Source organism: Anopheles arabiensis, chromosome X (genome assembly GCF_016920715.1).
Source record: "Anopheles arabiensis isolate DONGOLA chromosome X, AaraD3, whole genome shotgun sequence".
Classification (NCBI taxonomy): domain Eukaryota; kingdom Metazoa; phylum Arthropoda; class Insecta; order Diptera; family Culicidae; genus Anopheles; species Anopheles arabiensis.
Window position 1 is genome coordinate 11,631,470 of NC_053519.1, and position 17,997 is coordinate 11,649,466.

Here is a 17,997-nt window from a genome sequence, read left to right on the forward strand (position 1 = left end):
TAGAAAGAGAGCTGGCACACACACGCGCTCGAGAGAGAGAGAGAGAGAGGTTGATTGTGGATGTTGTGAGTGCAGGGTAAAGGGGGGGAGGGCGGTGTTGGGAGGGAAAAGGGAAGGGGGTGAAGGCATGCGCCCGCTAAAAAGGGAAACGCCGAAAACTGGCGAAGCCGAAAAGAATCCTGCCCGGCGGCCCGATGGGCCGATTCGTCAAAAAGTGGTGGTGGTGATGGTGGGGGGGGGAGGAAGGGAAGGAAGGGAAGGGAAGGGTTAGAGGAATGAGGGGCCAAAACGGAAAATTGGATCCGGCGGCGAATCGCGAATCCAGTGTTCTCCCGTCCGTCGCTCGATCTAGTCCTGCGCGCCCGCCCCGCCATATATGTGTGTGTGTGTGCATGCGAGTGTGTGTATGTGTGCGTGCGTGTGTGTGTGTGTGTCCTCGTGTATGTGTCGTGCGTGTGAGCGGGTGAATGTGTGTCCGTGTGTGTCCACGTGTGTGTGTGTGTGTGTGTCGTCCGTGTGAGTTTCTAGGATAAACGGCCGCCAGGGGCGCGATCATTGCCATCACATACGCGGCACCAAAACGCACACCCACACACACACACACACGTACACACCGACCTACGGAGAGCAAAAGTGATGCTGCCCGGCGCGGCACCGCATCCTCTTTGCTAGGTGGGTGGTGCGGGCGGTGAGGTTCTAGCGCACCGCATGGCGCTTGGTGCACGCTTGCGTCCCACACCACACACTCACACAGCGTCACCGTGCCGAAAGGACTGGAGGAGGCAAGTGCAGTGATTCAACAAAACCCACGGCCAGCGAGACAGAGAGAGAGAGAGAGAGAGAGAGAGAGGGAGAGAGAGAGAGGAAGAAACAGTAAAAAAAAGCAAAGCGAAGGTAATCATGTTTATGAGTGTGCAACCCCCTCACTGCACCTTACCCCCCTTGCTCCGCCACCCTTATTTAAGAAAGCACCTGCAGCAACCGCAGCACGTGCACACGGTGACACTTCAAATCCAATTCCGAGGCACCCCGTGCACCATCGTTTGCTAGTGAAGGTGGGCAAAACTGTCCTTTTGCCTTGTTTTCGCTTTGTTGTTGCTGCCAAATAGAGCTGCTGTAAGTGTGATCCTTGTTTTTTTTTTTTTTTTTTTTTTGCCCGAATGTCCCACAACTCAACCCGAAAACACGACCCAACAAAAGTGCACAAACAACGAACCCTGGGAGGAGCTGGCTTCCCTTCGCGAGCCGGCCCGCTTTCCCTGTGCGGTGTTTCGCTGCCAATCCTCTTCAACCATCAAACGCCCGCAAAGGCTCCTTGCCGCTCGGGCCGGAGCACGCCACCACGATCCACCGCGGCCGGGATTGGCCCATGTGGTGTAATCCACACACCACCACCACAAGTGTCGACGGCCCAAACCAACAAAAGCAGGCCGAAGAAGGAAAAAAAACCTCCTCATCTTCCACCAAACTCCGGCCCGGCCACCCCGGGAGGCCGTTCCGGGACAGTGTGCCGGAGGGCCGGAGTAATGAAAGGCTCGAGCCTACCGCCCGACTACGGGTGGTGGTGTGTTATGTAAAGGCTTCAGGCGGCCGTAGGCGTGCGGTGGTTCAGTTAGTGGGGGAAAATCGTGTGATTTTTTATTGTGCGGAATTGGAAAAATTCGTCTCCATCACTGCGTCCGTTAATGGTAGCCGCTTGGGAATTTTCCTTTTTTTTTGTTTTTTTTTTTTATTATTTGGAGGATCTTTTCTCCTTGCCTCATGTGTGTTTGTGTGTGTGTGTGTGTGTGTTTAACGGGTGAATCATAAGGGCAATCACGTTGCAAAGAAAAAGGCCTACGTAATGGCGGCAAGCCTATGTGTATGAAGGTAAGCCCGAGCCCGAATGGGGTCTCCTCGCATCCCTTTTATTGGAATTCGAAGGCGCTCCTGCCGCTACGCTCGACACGAAACCCACACACATACACAGACACACACACACACACCCACACACACATGCAGGGCATTTTGGCATGTGATGGCGGCCGCTGCGCCTTCAAACTTTCTCCGCCCGTCGCAAAGGGCCGTCCCTGCCTAGAGCCGAATCCTCGGACTCGGAAATGTCACGCGTGTACAAGCCTACCCAGCCCCCCCTCCCCCTTCCTTCTCCTTCCCACCTTCCTCCACCCTCACCCTGGGTGTCGTTCTGTGTCACGCGAGAGAGCGTACGTGAAATCACGGCAGGCAAAGGTGAGGCGCACGTGAGTGACAAAAAAAAAAAAACAAAATAGTGCTCGTGCTCCTCCACCTCCTTCTTGTCGGCGTGTGCGAAATTCGTTTTTTTTTCTTCCTCCCAACACAATTCCCTATCGCGCGCACACACACACACACACACACACTGCCCTCTAAGTACGCGGGGCTGGCAGTTTTGATCTATTTTAAACCAGTCAAACTGTCAGTACCCCCCCCCCTCCCCCCTCCGCAGCAAAAAAAAGGCCCACACACACACACACGGGAGAGCGTGCGCGCGCGCGCGCTCGCGCTCGTTTCGGAAAAAACACACCACCAGTCGTCACACCGGGCACAGTGTGTGTTACCATGTGAAGGTACCAACCCCCGAACCCCCCCCCCTCGCTCCCCCATTCTGAGTCGGTTTATGGAGCACCGGATGGAAGGGGAAAGGGGAAGGGTAGCGCGTGTGCGCCCCCGTACGTACCCCCTTCACTCATCCTGCGGTGTGCGTGAAATTTACGAGCACGTGAACGGTGTGCGAAATGACGCTAATTATGGTTTGCCCAGAAGGGAGGGTGGTTGGGCGGGGAGTGAGGGATGCTAATGTCAACAATATGCTCGGACAGCAACCTTGGCGGAGTGCGCGCCTGGGTCGGGCCAAACTGCTGCACAGATTGCGCCCGCATCTCTGCCCCCCCCCCTGCACTTCCCCCCGTCCCACCGTCTGTGTATGTGTGTTTTAATAGCAATCGAAAGTTCGGGCGTTTGTTTGTTTTCCAGAAAAGTCCCGGCCCGGCCGACATCAAAAACTACTGCTTCCCTGTGATTTACCCAACCATCTAGTGATGTGCTCTTTGGATCCGACTCTGGCAAAATCCGAACCAATAGTTCCACCCGGAGTCGGAATCGTCCGAAGCCGTTTGGAGTCGTTTGGTGCCAAAGTCGTTCAAAGTCGGCTGGAATCGGAATCGGCCGGAGTCGTTCGAAGTCGTTCGCAATTAAAGTCGTCTGGAGTAGTTCGGAGTCGTCCAGAGTCGTTTGGAGTCGTCTGGAGCCGTTTGGAGTTGTCCAGAGTTGTTTGGTGTCAGAGTCCTTCGGCGTCGGCTGGAGTCGGAATCGTCCGGAGTCGGCCGGAGTGGTTCGAAGTCGTTCGCAGTCGTAGGTCCTCCGAAGAAGTTCGGAGTCGTCCAGAGTCGTCCGGAGTCATCAGGAGTCGTTCGGAGTCGTTCGGGGTCGTCCGGAGTCGTCCGGAGTCGCCCGGAGTCGGTTGCAGTTAACAGGAGTTAGATCGTTGTTTTTCACTTTGCGCCTGCATTTTGTATACAGGATTTTGTTTCGACTCTGACACTTTATTGATTCCGGATGACTCCGGATGACTCCGGCCGACTCCGGACGATTCTGACTTCCCAAGACTACGATTTCGGTCGACTCTGGACGACTCCGGGCGACTCCGGGTGACTCCAGGCGACTCTGGGCGACACCGGATGATTCCAGACGACTTGGAACGACACCGATCCAGACGACTACGACTCCGGACATTTCCAGATGACTCCAGATGACTCCGACTCCGAACGACACCGGAGCGACTCCGGACAATTACGACAACTCCGCCCCGGAGCGGAGCGACTCCGGACGACTCTGGGCGATTTCGGACCTACCTTTCAGAGTCGGCTCCAAAATTATCGGAGTCGGATTGAATTCAGCTCCAGGTTTTTGCCAACTTTACCCATCACTACAACCATCCCGCACACACACATATCCCAGCACACGCGCTCGAAATTGTTGATGTGCCGTGTTTTTTTTTTGTGTGTATGTTCTGCACATTTTACAGCTTACACTGATTTTGTGCTCTTTATTTGCTCCCCGGCAGTGGCCCGGCTCATTTTTTTTTTAATCTCATCTGCTTCTTCTTCTCATCTTTTCTTTTTCACAGCGGCCCCAGCGCCCCGCACTCTGCCGGCCTCTGATTACATAAATAAACATGGTGGTGGCCACGGCTTGGCACGGCAATATAAGCAAACGGTGTTGGACCATGCGCTCGCCCGGTGGGGCCGAAATCTTGTGAAGGAAATCTCCAATTCTACGTCAACGCGGTACGCGTGGTGCACGAGAGACAAACCAGACTGTGTGTGAGCGAGAAAGAGAGAAAAGAGAGAGAGAGAAAGAGAGAGAGAGAGAGAGAGAGAGAGAGCGAGAGAGAAGATTTCGCATCAACGCGAGATTAACGCGACGCGAGAGCAGCATCAAAAGCAGCAAAAGGAGGTGCGAAAACCCCTCTGGCGAGAGGAGAGTGCGGTTTATATTTCTGTTTCCTTCCTTCCTTGCTCTGTGTCACGGATGTCACAGTAGGCTAGCTACTAAGCGGCAACGGGCACACACAACTCTAGCACGGTACGCGGTACCCGTGGGACCAGAGAGTGAGTGCGAAAAAGTGTCATCAAGGCTGCTTGTGTTTTGCTCCTCTGATTGTGCTGGCCATTGGCCTCTCGCCAACCTCCGCACACACCGTCCGCGCAAAACGTCCGTTCGGTTATCAGTGAAGCAGCCCGAGCAGCCGAGAGTGTCGCGAGCGCCGATGGAGGCGGCCGCGTGCTAGAACCGCCGCTCAGGTGCTGTGTGCCAGTGTTTTCAGCAGCGTGTGTGCGCGCGCGCTCGTGTGTGTGTGTATCTGTGTGTGCGTTGACCAGCAGGACATTAGACCGGTCGGACCAGCAGGCGCTAGAGTACGTTGCAGTCACGCGTTGAACGCGTACGGAAGCGTTTGGGATAAAGTCGCTGACAGTTCGCCGGGCTCGACGGAGTGATTGTGTGCGTCTGTGTGTGTGTGTGTGTGTGTTTGTACACGGCGCGTTCGCTCCGGGTGGTTTTCGCTGACCAAAACACTTAACACTTCCCCCCCCCCGCACGAGCTTCGCACAGCGCACGGTGGAGCCGACGACGCCGACGGTCGAACCGGTGGCGATGGCCCCGGACACGGTGCCGGCCGTGCCGGCTGCCGAGGTGCAGCCGGACGGCGGGTCGCCGGCCAGCGAGTCGCCGGCCACGCTGCTCACCCAGGTGCAGCGGATGCTGACGCCGCCGGCCGACCTGCTCGAATGGAAGGACATGCCGCAGCACCTGCAGTTCAACCCGTACGTGCTGACCGGCTACCGGCCGCTGCAGGGCGTCAAGGGGTGCCTCAGCAGCCTGTTCTACGTGCACAACGAAACCATCAATATTCTCACACACGGTAAGTAGGCCGCGCTCGACCGCCCATCAGCCGCCGCCGCCGCCGCCCAATCAGCTCAATTTGCTCAAACGCGCCCTCAACCGATCTCAACCAGCGCCGATCTCAATCAGGCGCGCCGGAACCGGAAGCCCGACATGGCGCCAGGGAGGGTTGGCGCATGCTCACGTTGTGCGCCTGGTCGGCCAGCCCTGCGCCATCCGGGCAGTATCTTGGTCAATAAACAACAGCGCCGGTGCACTGCAGCCAGCCAAACCGATTCGATTAACCGCAACTCGTCTTCTTTTCTTCTTCATTTTCTTTCTCCCTAACCCTCTCCTCCCCCCCCCCCATCCCCACCGTGCGCCGCCGGCCACCCAAAAAGGCATTCCAATTGTCTACATCCTCGCAACAGTGCCGGCAATGATGCCATGGGAGAAAGACTATCGCTTTCTGTCGTGGTGTCATCTGGTCGGTTCCGTTGCACCGTGGTGCGGCAGCTTCGTCTACCATCTGTTCATGAACCTGGAGAACGGCGAGGGCATCTACTATCGGCTGCTGCAGCTCGACATGCTCGGCATCTGGATCAGCCAAAGTTTCGGTAAGCCCGGGGTTCGGTCGCATCCAGTCGATCCAGCAAGACCGTGCAAGTGCAAGCAAACAAAACAAACACAAATAGGCCCGAGAAAGAGCGGCAGGGAGTGGTCGCTCCCGGCCGCTCTTCCTCTGGGACGCTGCTCGACGATTGACTTGGTTGGTTGGTTTATTGGTTGGTTTTGTTATTTGTAGAATAATTTTAACCCGAACTGCGCTGCGTACACAGTTCGCGACTTTGGAGACTGCGAGTTGAAACTGTCGATTGCGAGTAGCGCACCAACAACAACAGCGCGGTAAGATGTAACGTTACTTGCAACCGTCATGCGTGTCCTTGAACGCTTTTACACGGTGCTTACATGCCCGGGCTGGGGTTTGAGTGACGGTTGCCAGCATTACGACATCCCTGCTGTCGCTCAAACAACGTGTGCGTGTACAAACCGATGGTCATATCTGCAGCGCATCCCGCATGCTCGATCGCGTGATCTCTCGCTGGAAAGTTTGCAACGGGCAGGTCCAACGCTAACGCTGCCAGTGAGTGCTGCGACCGAAAACCCCTTCTGGGACCTATTACGGGTAACTTACTGCCTCGAGCGGATCACTAAGCCCTGGCCATCCCAGTTGCGTACAGTGGTTCCCAAGCGCTATTTTTTTTCCTGTGCAGCATTTCAGCATTGGGGGATTTCAGTTTGTGCTTACACAGAAGAAGCTCAGATGTAGATCGGAGAGAATTATTACAAAACAAAGGGATGTTTAAATTGAAAGATGTACGCTAGATATGTACTAGAAACTATTTAGTTTCATCTTTACACTGCTGTTATGCTTTCTGATGGTAATTTTAAATTATTTTAAAATACAATACAGTGGATCTTCTCATAACGAGTTTAAACTATTGCAGTGACTCACTTGCTAGTCGAAAAACTCGTTATGCGGGAGGCTCTTTTACATATGAGTTGCATCAAACGTGAAATAACTAGTCCTAGGACCGCAAATGTTCTCATAACAATGGCATATACGCATCTAAAACAAAGAATAATTTGTTTATCATGCTAATAATTGTGAGGATATTTGTAGTATAATATTCCTCGATTGTTGTTGGTTCATTTTCTCGAAAAAGTAGTCGATTGTGCTATGCTTTTATTTCAGAATATCCAAGGCTTTTTGATCGGATTTTGATATATTCCACTATTAGACATTTTCAGCTAGACTTTATTTTCAAACCAGTTTCATCACAATTTATTTATTAAATTTATTAAAATTTATTATGGTCAACATTCTTCATCACAAAAAAGGTCTTTCAAGATTTCGATAAATTTCTTGGCATAAATTCTACAACACTGTAGCAAACCACATATGTGGTCATACGAACAGACTCCTCCAACAGACAGCAATTGGCAAGGGACACTCTATCCTTCAGGAGCAAGAAGATCCACAAAATTACGCTAGCAACACTGGTCAACATATACCGCACACTTGTGTCTCACACAATGATACGGCACTTTTCCTCCTAACAATAGTTTGATCTTAAACGATGCTTCGAATCGAAGGTCTCTTACTTGCCTGAGTGATAATCAAAATGAAAGATTTGCTCAATGTTTACCGATCTTGATCTTGATTTCACATCGGCACCAAAAATACGCATCAGCAACACAAATTATACTGCTCTTTATGAGATATTTAACTTGTTAAGAGAGATATTATTTGAGCATTTAGATTTGCTCGTTCTATGAAATTCGTTATAAGGGGTACTTATGAGGAGTTTCACTGTATTCTAAACATGACCTTTTAAAAGGAACCAGACTGTTGAGATGAGTATGAAGCGTTTATAAGAATATTCCAGTGTTCTTGATTTGGAACCTCTTAGATATCTTCGTCTTCTAGTTGATCCTACGCGGACATGCCGGCCTGTGCAAGCTTTGAAGACTTTAGACTTGAACCCACGACGGACACGTCCTCATATATACCGTATCAGTATAATTAATTGTTATACCTACTCCTAATTGTTATACCTAACAAAGCAGGCCAGTGTAGATTAGTAACATGTTTTAAATAAAATTTTCAAGCTGTCGTTCGCAGTGCTTTCACTGTTTTTAGCTTGTTTGAGCTTCCTCTTCTGCTTTGAAACATTCTGTAGTGATTAGGGACATCATCTAGTGTACCTCACTTCAAGTAGCCTTCACATGTGCAAGGTTTTTGTAACAATGTTTCCCTGTTTTCCTCAAATTTGTTTGTGCCAATGATACATACATTTTAATAAAAAAATATTTGCAAAATAGTAGCAAATCCCTCAAGAAATTATAACTTTGGATGCTACGAAACTCTTGGAGACATAAAACCCTTCGAGATAGCTAGTAAAGCATCCAACTCCAGAATTGAACGACTATTTAAGTAAATTCGCACAACTCTATTGGATTGGAGATTCCAATCTGCAATCGTTCCTCCTCTATTTTTGTGGGAACCACTGCACCCTAATGACGTACTGCTCAACTTTTGCGCCTCCATTGAATATCGGAAGAGAAATGTGTAACTTGTGTGTGTGTGTGTTCAGCATCCCAATATGCTGATCGCGTGTACAATTGCAACAGCAGTCTTCGCAATTAAGCAGCCCGCTTGCGTGTCTAGCGTCCCTTACGGTGTGCTATTGTTGTTATTTTTATTATTATTTTTCCTTTCCCTCTCCCCACAAAAAAACACCCCCCCCCACAGGAGCGCTACCGATGGTAACGGCAACGGTGTACTGTTTAAACTTTCCCTTAAAATGGTTGCTCATCATTTCCTACTCGCTGCTGTGCATTTGGGGCCTGTTCAAGGTACGTTAGCGGATCCGAATCCGTAAGACTGATTCCTTAGTGAGGTTGATGTTTTTCCTCTTGTGTTCCTTGCTCCTATTCGTTCTAGGCAATGACGGCTTCCTCGCCCTGGCAGCGACGGTTATGCTTTCTGCTGCCGTTCAGCATGCGCATCATACTCACGCTGCTGCGGATCTCGAAGCTCGGCGGCGGAAATCCTACCTCACTCACCCACGTCTTTCTGCAGGTAAGTGTTGGCAGTGTAGGCCTGCATCGTCGGCTACCACTGTTGTTGCCGTTTGCTGCTGTTTGCTGCTGCTCCGTGAGTTCAATACCCCGGCCATAACGTCCTGCGAACAGTGCACACACAATTAACCCTCCTCGCCAGGGTTGATCCTGTTGCTGCGAATGCATTCTGCAACAAACCATTTTCCCAACCCATTAGACGTTTGATCTTCCCGTCACCCCCCCCCCCCCCCCGCCCATATTCGCTCGGTCACGCGTAATGATCGGCCGAGCGACCTCTACATGATGAGTTGTCCAGGCCATGCATCGTTTCGCTTTGAAGCGAAATGTATGTTCCCCATCAAATACCATCGCGCTCAATGGCAAAACCGGGCAGGCGAATTAATTTTTAACGAGTTGGTAGCATTCTCTCCTCACCCCCTCTGCAACTGTCCGGTTTTGTTGGTTCACGAACCGCAACCAGGCGCGGACAGGACGTAACGTACGCGAACCCCCACCCCCTCCGGGTGATGGGGTAAGGGTGTTGCTGTGCACGGTTGTTGATGGTAACACGGATGGTGGTAAATAATGTACACTAATGATAGTTTTACCGTGCGATACCTACATCCTCACCTCCCCACCCGCTTGTGTCGATTGGACCGCCCATCCAACGCCCGGTGGGGTTGTAGTTCCGTGTAATGAATGCTATCCATTCCCGGAAGCTCGCCACTTACTCGCCCTTACCCCCATCAGCCCGACCCCTGCCTGCCAACGCGTCCTAATCAAAGCAAATGACCATTACCGGGGACAATTGTGCGGGGAGTGGGAAGAGGGGGGGGGGGCTTACACGACGCAGTGGATAGAAAGTCCATAAATTACTAACGACCTTAATCGCTCTTTGAAATGTTATGGCTGTCATGATCACCGCGCTCCAACTGGCGCACCGTCCGATAGTCTTCAATTTAATAGGGAGTGCGACGTTAGTCCCAGGACTGGCCTGACGCTGGGCGAGGGGTTTGGTAATCGATATAGTGGGGGGGTGGGACCTGGCGTGCTGGCGTGCTTCGCTCACTCACTCAAGCCCGCACCGGTAATCAACCTGCAATCATCCTGGCCCCTCCGCCGCCAGCTCCCATCGCGCATATCCTTGGACGGGACGGGGCACGCGCGCATCCATCACAGGTGGGACACACGCGTGGGCGTCGCGTTCTTCCCTTTTTTTTTTGTGCTGTTGTTTTGTTTTGCTTTCCTTCAAATAGTGGCAAACTACACTGCGCGGCCGGAGAGTGCTTATTAGTGAGGTTGCTTCGGCGATACGGTCCGGGTCCGGGTCCGGGTGGCGGGGGGAGCTGCCAGGACGACGCCGATGCTGCATTATTACGGTGTCCATCGGGGTATAACGCGCGATGGATTTTGATTTGATTTATTCCTGCACTTTCTCTCTCTCCCTTTGGCTACGTATCATTTCATTGTTTCACATTGTATCATTATCGTTATTTGCTGTCTTTTGTGACTTTTTGTTGCGGGGAATGAAAGGGGGACAGAAGCAGCAGCAGCAGCAGCAGCAGTAATAGCAGCAACAAAAAACGCAATAAACATCCTCAGAAATAAACACACCCGGGGGCTTTTGCAATATTCGCCCGCACAGGACGCCGTGTCAGCCGTGGGTGGAATAATTGGAGCGATGCATATCCCCGAGAAATGGTTTCCCGGAAGTGTTGACATCTATTTGAACTCGCATAACATCATGCACGTCCTGGTGGTCGTCGCCGTCTACTCCATGCACCAGGTAAGGTACCAGCGCTTCTCAGCACGCCCTACACAACCTATCGGCGGCGGCGCCTCCTTCCAACCTCATCGGTCACGTGGTGGGTGCACTGGTGTGTTGCACCACTTTCCCTCTGTGTGTGTGTGTGTTTTTATGTTTTGTTTGTTGCTACGGAGCTACGGAAATTCGATCAATACGCGAGCAATTTAGTTTCGGAGGAACCCGTACGAGATGGTCAAGGTTGCTATGGCAAACAAAAAAAAAACACCCACACACATACACCAGCAACGCAATGCAGTGGATGCACACGTGCAGGCCGTGCTTGGTAGAAGAAAAACTAAAAAACAAAAAACAACAACATCTGAATCACAAGGAAAACCTCCCAGAAGGGCACACCGAGCGGTTGGCGTTCGTTTAGTGTGTTGCTCTGTACTCGAGTTTACTTTTAGAATCCGCTCAGTCGATCGGTCGGTATATGAAGGTCAGCAAGGCACGCCCGGCGCATTGTGTGTTGGCTTTCCCGCCCTAGGTAGAGGCTGCTGACTGCACTCAGCGCTCCGTGCTCCGTATTGGCGCTAAATGAATGCCGGAATACCGAGAATTGCCATATGCAGGAAGATTCCGCTGAATGTATTGAAATCGGATATTGAAGTACTGGGTTCTGCGAGAAGTCTACGCTTCTGAAGCCGATGTTGAATTGGTTGCATATTGGTTGGGTGTGCATCTTCACGCGAATTCCAGATATGCTGGATTTGGATTAGTGATGTGCTGTATGGAGCGCACCCACGAGTCCGATCCGACTCCGACTATTGTTAGTCCGATTCCGACTCCGGCAAAATGGAACCACTAAATCCGCCCGGAGACGGAGTCTTTCGGAGTCGTCCGGAGTCGGCGACTCCGAACGACTCCGGACGACTCCGGTCGACTCCGAACGACTCCGAACGACTCCGGACGACTCCGACTCCGGGCGACTCCGGACGACTCCGACGACTCCGAACGACTCCGAACGACTCTGAACGACTCCGAACGACTCCAACTCCGGACGACTCCGGACGACTCCGAACGACTCCGAACGACTCCGGACGACTCCGAACGACTCCGAACGACTCCGAATGACTCCGGACGACTGCGACTCCGGGTGACTCCGGACGACTCCGAACGACTCCGAACGACTCCGGATGACTCCGACTCCGGGCGACTCCGGGCGACTCCGGGCGACTCCGGACGATTCCGAACGACTCCGGATATTGAAGCGCGGACCTATCTTCCGGAGTCGATTCCGAATTTATCGGAATCGGATCGTAGTCGACTCCGGATTTTTGCCAACTTTACCCATCACTAATTTGGATACTACTGATAGGCTTATTAGACGATGGAAAGTACTGTCATCTTGATTTGCCACGATACATTCTTGATTGCTTGTGATAAAGCTCAGGAACTATATAAATTGGATGGAAAGTGTGAGATTTCACAAACAAATTCTCATATCCTATTACACTTACGGCTGGATTTTTTTTAGTGTCAAAACCTGAGTTTGACAGAAAAATACCAAATGAGGATGACAGTGCTTTCCATCGTCTGATAAGCCTATGACGGCTGGAACAGAACTGGATTCTGCGAGAATTCTACGCTTCTGAAGCCAACGTGAAATTGGGTTGCATATTCTTGGGCGTGCATTTTCACGGGCACCCCAGATATGCTGGATTTGGATACTACTGACGGCTAACATTCTAATGGCATTCCCATTTCCCGTAAACAGGCGACCATACGGGACATCGAGTGGATGCAGCGGGCAGAATGTAATGGGCTTAACTATACCTCAACGCTGAACATAGACTCGATCAACGGGTCCCACCTGGAGCTATGACTTGTGCCAGCAGGAGTAGCAGCAGCAGTAGCAGCAGCAGCAGCAGCAGCAGCAGCATCTACAGCAACAGTAGCCTGCCGCAGTGGGCGTCACTGGTGCAGCCTGCCGGACATCACGTGCCCGGCCCGTCGTCAATTTGGTGTTTGCGAAGCGTCGCACCGCCCGCAAATCGGTACACGATACGTTTGAGGGTGCCCTTGAGGAAGCGGCATCTGCGATAAGCTAATTAGAACCTGCCCGTTCGTTCAGCATAACCTGCAAAACAGCAACGGGGAAAAGGATCGGGGTTCGGGGCAGGCTCAGTGCGCAGACCTGCCCGACGTTGGGCTAATGGAATTAAGGGCGACGAAACGTTGGGGCCAGATCAATCGGGCACCTGACGTTAAGACATTACAACACACAATACGTGCGACACTCATTCAGGCTTCCTCAAAGTACACCTACACTCACATACACACACTTAGATACGTATTTTTCTTGACACACTTCTACGTCAGCCAGAAAGGGCGGAAAGCGAGCAACAGCCTAAACCAAAAGAAAAAAAAAAACGAAAAAGAAAAGAAAAACAACCTAAGAAAGCTAGCTTAAACATTCTACTCCCCAAGCACTCATGTAAGCTTGCCAATGCCAATGCTGGTGCAGTAACGGTACCAAAAATCCCCCCCCAAAGAATATACGGCCTCGGAACAGCGCTTCCCTCTTTATATTAACCGTACTGCACCAAAGGAAGAACAGCCAAGAATGCTGTGGACACTTCCAACCGCGAAGATACCGGACAGCCCTTACCTTGTTTCCTGGTGTGTCCTTTCTTCCTGTCCTAGTAGCACACGCGATGTTCCGATACGAGAGTGATCGAGTGAGGTGCCTGAACGAGAATTTGTAATTAATAAAGCACACACACACACACCACACACGTACTGGTGTGAGTGTTGTGGCCGGATGTGCGCCTGCGATACCCTGACATTAGTGCAACGCACCAAACTTCGACGAAACAACAAACGCCACAGTGAGGTTACTAAGCTCAACACTCGAACGCGATCGCGCGATACTAATCGTCTCTTTTGCCTCTCATCCGGTCCCTCTCTCTCTCTCACACACTATTCCAGGTGCATCTACCTGCAGTGAAGAGTAATTGTAACGCTCCGGTAGTATAACAATATGGCGGAAATTTTGAGAGCGTCGCGTGTGCTTAAGCGTGTGTCGCCCACACGCTGCCCGAGTGTGATGCACGAGGATAGTATTTCCTACTTGCTACCTATTACCAGTAGATAGAACAAAATTGAGACAATTCATGGCGTTGGCTAGGTCTAGTGGTAACGTGCTGCGCAGCACACCACGTGGCAACCCGCCAGGGGCCATACGGTTGATAAGCATTATTTAAAGCAAGGGAAAGAAGAAACGTAAACGCATTACCAGTTGGAGAGAGCGTTCCGCAATCCGGCATACGGCAGCAGCTGGCCTGATACGACAGGTGTACGACTTGTTTTGTTGCTCGTTCCTTCGGTGCCGATTTGTGCGGGTTCACACCTCGTGCGCAACACGCGCACTGGCACGGTTCCGCGTAGAGCTTTCGTTAGAGTTACTTTTACTTTCCAACGGTTCCTGTGGTTCGTTGAGCCAATCTGCTCAAGCGGCAAGATACAATACACACACACACACACACACACACACACACACACACACACACACACACACACACACACACACACACACACACACACACACACACACACACACACACACCTACATGTACTAGTCCCGGGAAACGAGTGCTTGTGGTAAAGAGGTGCCATCCTTCGTTTATCGTACCTTTTGTTTTAACCGTAGGAATACTAAACTATGAAACTGTTACGAAAGGCTGTTTAAGTATTAATTTTCCCAGATTGCTCTAGCTTTTAAGTAAGTAGACTTACGATACCGTAGCAACAGCACATGGAGCTGTTGCTGTGCTTAGCAATTATATATATATTGAAGAACAAACACAAAACACTCAGAATAGCTAATGAGAAAAATCACCACCACCACTACCACAAATAATACACAGTATCTGTCTTTCCTTCTGTCTATTTTTCTATCACCCGTAGCCTGGAACCCCTGCTCCGAAACCGAAACCGAAACCGTTCTACTTAGCGTTTACTATTTTCGTTTTAATTTACGTTCCACTTAGTGATTCGGTAGTGGTCGTTGAAATTGTAGACTTTTATTTGCAAACATTAATTTCCTAACCAAAGTCAAAGTATCATTCGCATTGAAGGGGGTTCTCGGTTCTGTACTCAGCCAATCTAAGTGTGTTAAAAGGATATCTGTCCCCACTTTGGACTATCTTCGAGCCGATATGATCGCTAACCTTAAACCTCCACTAAACGACAGCTTTATTAGTATCTATTAGATCAAGTACAGCTAGATGAAGCCTTTCTTCTGTGCACCCTAAGTAATACAGAGTGAACACACAAATTTTCCCTACTTCTTTCTCTCTCTCCCTATCTCACTTGAAGAGTCTTTTCTTCTTGTTCCTCAAAGCAGATAAGGCTCAGGTGCATAACACCGCAAAGGCTCTTCGCGCAGTTCCCTGTAAGATCATATGTTCCATATTGTACATGCCATCACTCCCTTTCCCGTATTTCAGTTTTCGGGAGCGGCATTCCGACCAGGTGTCCAGGAACGGCACACATGCGTACACTTCTTTAGCGAAACAATACAAGCAAAACCAGAAAGGCAAATCCACCCCAGAACACTACTGTGCAATGTGATATTATATTTTTCGCGCTTTAAAGTGTTTGATAGGTTTTTCTCTCTCTGGGCAGAGGAAGCGGAAGAAATAAATGGGAAGGAATACAATTTGCGAAACCAAGGTCGCAACAATGTGTGCTGCGATGCTTGCATGCGCTTTCGACACGCACGGCACGCAAAAAGGATCGCGTAGAGTTTGAAGGCATCAGCAAAGCTGTGGGCAATAAGGCGTGTTGCGTGAGCACCACCTTATTGCCGAAACTGCGCGTTGCAAAAACGGTAACCTACTAGAAGAAACATACAAAACAAACAAAAAATCAATTAAGCTGTATAACTGAGCTTTCGGCGGACCAGGATCCGCATCCCGTCTATCGTAGATAATTTTCCAAAATTCCGAAAGGCGAACGGCATCGCTGTCGGGCGTCACCGCGTGGCGTGTGAAGTAGCTTAACGGTTCCGTTGTGCGTTCACCTTCGCCAGATGAGCGGTCCTACAGACGCTTTTCGTTTAGGGTGATGTTGGGGATACTGGCTCGCCCATGCACTGCGTAATCTGTAGTAGTTGCAGTTTATCACGATCTAAGGTACTGTTTGCTTCCTTCCGCGTTATTTGTAGTAAATCCAAAAAAAAGAAGGTGAAGAAAATAAACACAGCAACAGAATAAAACAAATAAAATATACTTAAATTAATAGAACTTTATACATATGAAAAACTCACATAATTACTTCAATATTAACACAGACACACACACAGACAAACAAATGCATGCAGATGTACACGAAAGACGGAACAACATTTAGAACAAATAAAAGGCAAATAATTCTGCATTGACCAAATCACTCACATAGACAGATCATACACACATACAGATTAGACCCTTCAATCAAGTTAGTTCTAGAACTTGAAAATCGTACATTATGTAATCTAACGAACTTGTTTTAGTGAGTTTAGGATGAAACAAAAACAAAACAAACACATATTAATGAAATAAAAACAACAAAAAATAAACAAAAACTGTAGGAAACCTTCCATTGAAATAAAGCAATAATATATACAAAGTATCAATCCTTGCCGCGTTTGCTAAAACCACACCCTAGCGATGTGCTGGGTTCAGGGATGTTAGCATGACCCGTGCAATCGTCTTATCTGGTGTAATGGGATGCACTTCCACTCGTGCGTGATGCCGGAAAACATTGAGAACAGTTATTCTATCAAGGAGGATTGGCTTCATTTATTTATTTATTTACGTTTGATGAATCGTGCGGTGGATGGATGCGAGAAGTGTGACGTGCTTAAATAATGCATCAATGTAGTGCTGTTACTGGGTGCGTCAATTCAAAGTCGCCTTCGATGGATTTAAGTTTTTCAGCTTGAGCGATATCGATCGCCTACTTGAGTTTGATCCTCGGATCTCAAGAATTGTCTGGCCCAAGAGATGACCCTAAACCTTTTCCAGTTTTGATTAAAATTTTGTTCTAAGCCCATCTAGGTCTTAGAAATCACCCCATACCTATTCCGGAACTGAACCTATTCCAGTACCGTTTCTAAGCCAAAACAAGGACCAACGTGGACCTGCTCGTTTTTTAAATGGGCAGATGCACACTGTACCCAAGATTCGCTTTTGGTATGCAGTATGCGGACCTTGGAGAATTAGTGTGGCATGCAAGAGAGAGGAGAAGATAGAATGAGGGATATAATAGATGATCAAACGAGAGATAATTGTGAGAGATCTCCGCGTATCTCCGTACCCACGTATACTGCGGACGGCCGTTTATGCGGGTACCTTTTATCCGACTGTCCATGTATCCGTGTTGTTCAGAATAGTGGTGGCAGCTCGGAATCGGACCTACCCGATTATGATTCCGTGTTCGGAATCAATTCCGGAGCCGGTTGCGATGCTGAAATCGATTCCGATTACGGAGCCGACTTCGGAGCAGGTTCAAAAGTTGACTCCGGAGGCGATTCCGGAGTCGACGCTGGAGCCGATTCCGAAGTCGGCTCCGGAATCGATTCCTAGATCGGATTCAGTTCCGGAATCAGAATCGGCTCCGGAATCGATATCGACCTGGGAATCGCAATTTGCACCGATAACGGAATCAGGATGCAGAAATTGAATTAGCTCCGAAATGAGAATCAGTTGAAGTTGAATTGAAGTTTCAGAAGCAAAATCAGTCCGGGAATCTCCATGGGAATGGTTCTTTTACAAGTAAATTTTGATTCTTTGCGGCTATCAATACTTAGCATCATTGGACCCAAATGCCTATCCCTATGTAGATGCCGAAACCGATTCCGTTTGGAAGCCGATTCTAATTTCTGAGCCAAATCTGGAACGAATTCCGAAATCGATTCCGGAAACAACATTCCCCCAGGATAGCCAGGGTATAGCCAACTATACGACGCTATGAGCTTTTATGGAATCCCGGCCAAACTGATAAGGCTAGTTCGAATGACCGACGTCACTTGCCAGGGTGGATGAAAAACTCTCAGAGCCTTTTGCTACCACCAAAGATCTGCGTAAGGGGGACGGGCTTGCCTATCCCCTATTCAACTTGGCGCTAGAGAGGGCCATCGGGGACTCGAGGGACTTCGGGAATCATCTTCTATAAGT

General features: G+C 49.9%; 1 protein-coding gene and 1 long non-coding RNA gene across 4 annotated transcripts; both read left to right on the forward strand.

Moving 5' to 3' along the window:
- Positions 1-282: 282 nt before the first annotated feature.
- LOC120905881 lies at positions 283-16,404 on the forward strand. The gene is made up of 2 exons (XR_005739951.1): positions 283-606; positions 16,131-16,404. It is a non-coding gene; the product is annotated as an uncharacterized LOC120905881 (long non-coding RNA).
- On the forward strand, positions 603-13,315 carry LOC120905880 (progestin and adipoQ receptor family member 4). Of its 3 annotated transcripts, none has more exons than XM_040317171.1 (7): positions 603-894; positions 4,145-5,440; positions 5,802-6,017; positions 8,717-8,820; positions 8,909-9,046; positions 10,673-10,813; positions 12,552-13,315. In XM_040317171.1, the coding sequence occupies exons 2-7, from the start codon at positions 5,173-5,175 to the stop codon at positions 12,657-12,659; spliced, it is 975 nt and encodes a 324-aa protein (XP_040173105.1). In that variant the 5' UTR covers positions 603-894; positions 4,145-5,172; the 3' UTR covers positions 12,660-13,315. The 3 variants fall into 3 exon arrangements, with proteins under 3 accessions (XP_040173105.1, XP_040173101.1, XP_040173102.1); XM_040317167.1 differs by lacking the exon at positions 603-894 and adding an exon at positions 937-1,116 and having other exon boundaries at positions 12,552-12,659; XM_040317168.1 differs by lacking the exon at positions 603-894 and adding an exon at positions 1,739-1,869 and having other exon boundaries at positions 12,552-12,659.
- Positions 16,405-17,997: the final 1,593 nt, after the last annotated feature.

Excerpts from the sequence above, each read along its gene's own strand:
- LOC120905880 (XM_040317171.1), top strand. The coding sequence starts at position 5,173 with ATGGCCCCGGACACGGTGCCGGCCGTGCCGGCTGCCGAGGTGCAGCCG. Across the intron at positions 6,018-8,716 it reads CTGGATCAGCCAAAGTTTCG|GAGCGCTACCGATGGTAACG; the intron begins GTAAGCCCGGGG and ends CCCCCCCCACAG. Across the intron at positions 10,814-12,551 it reads CCGTCTACTCCATGCACCAG|GCGACCATACGGGACATCGA; the intron begins GTAAGGTACCAG and ends TCCCGTAAACAG.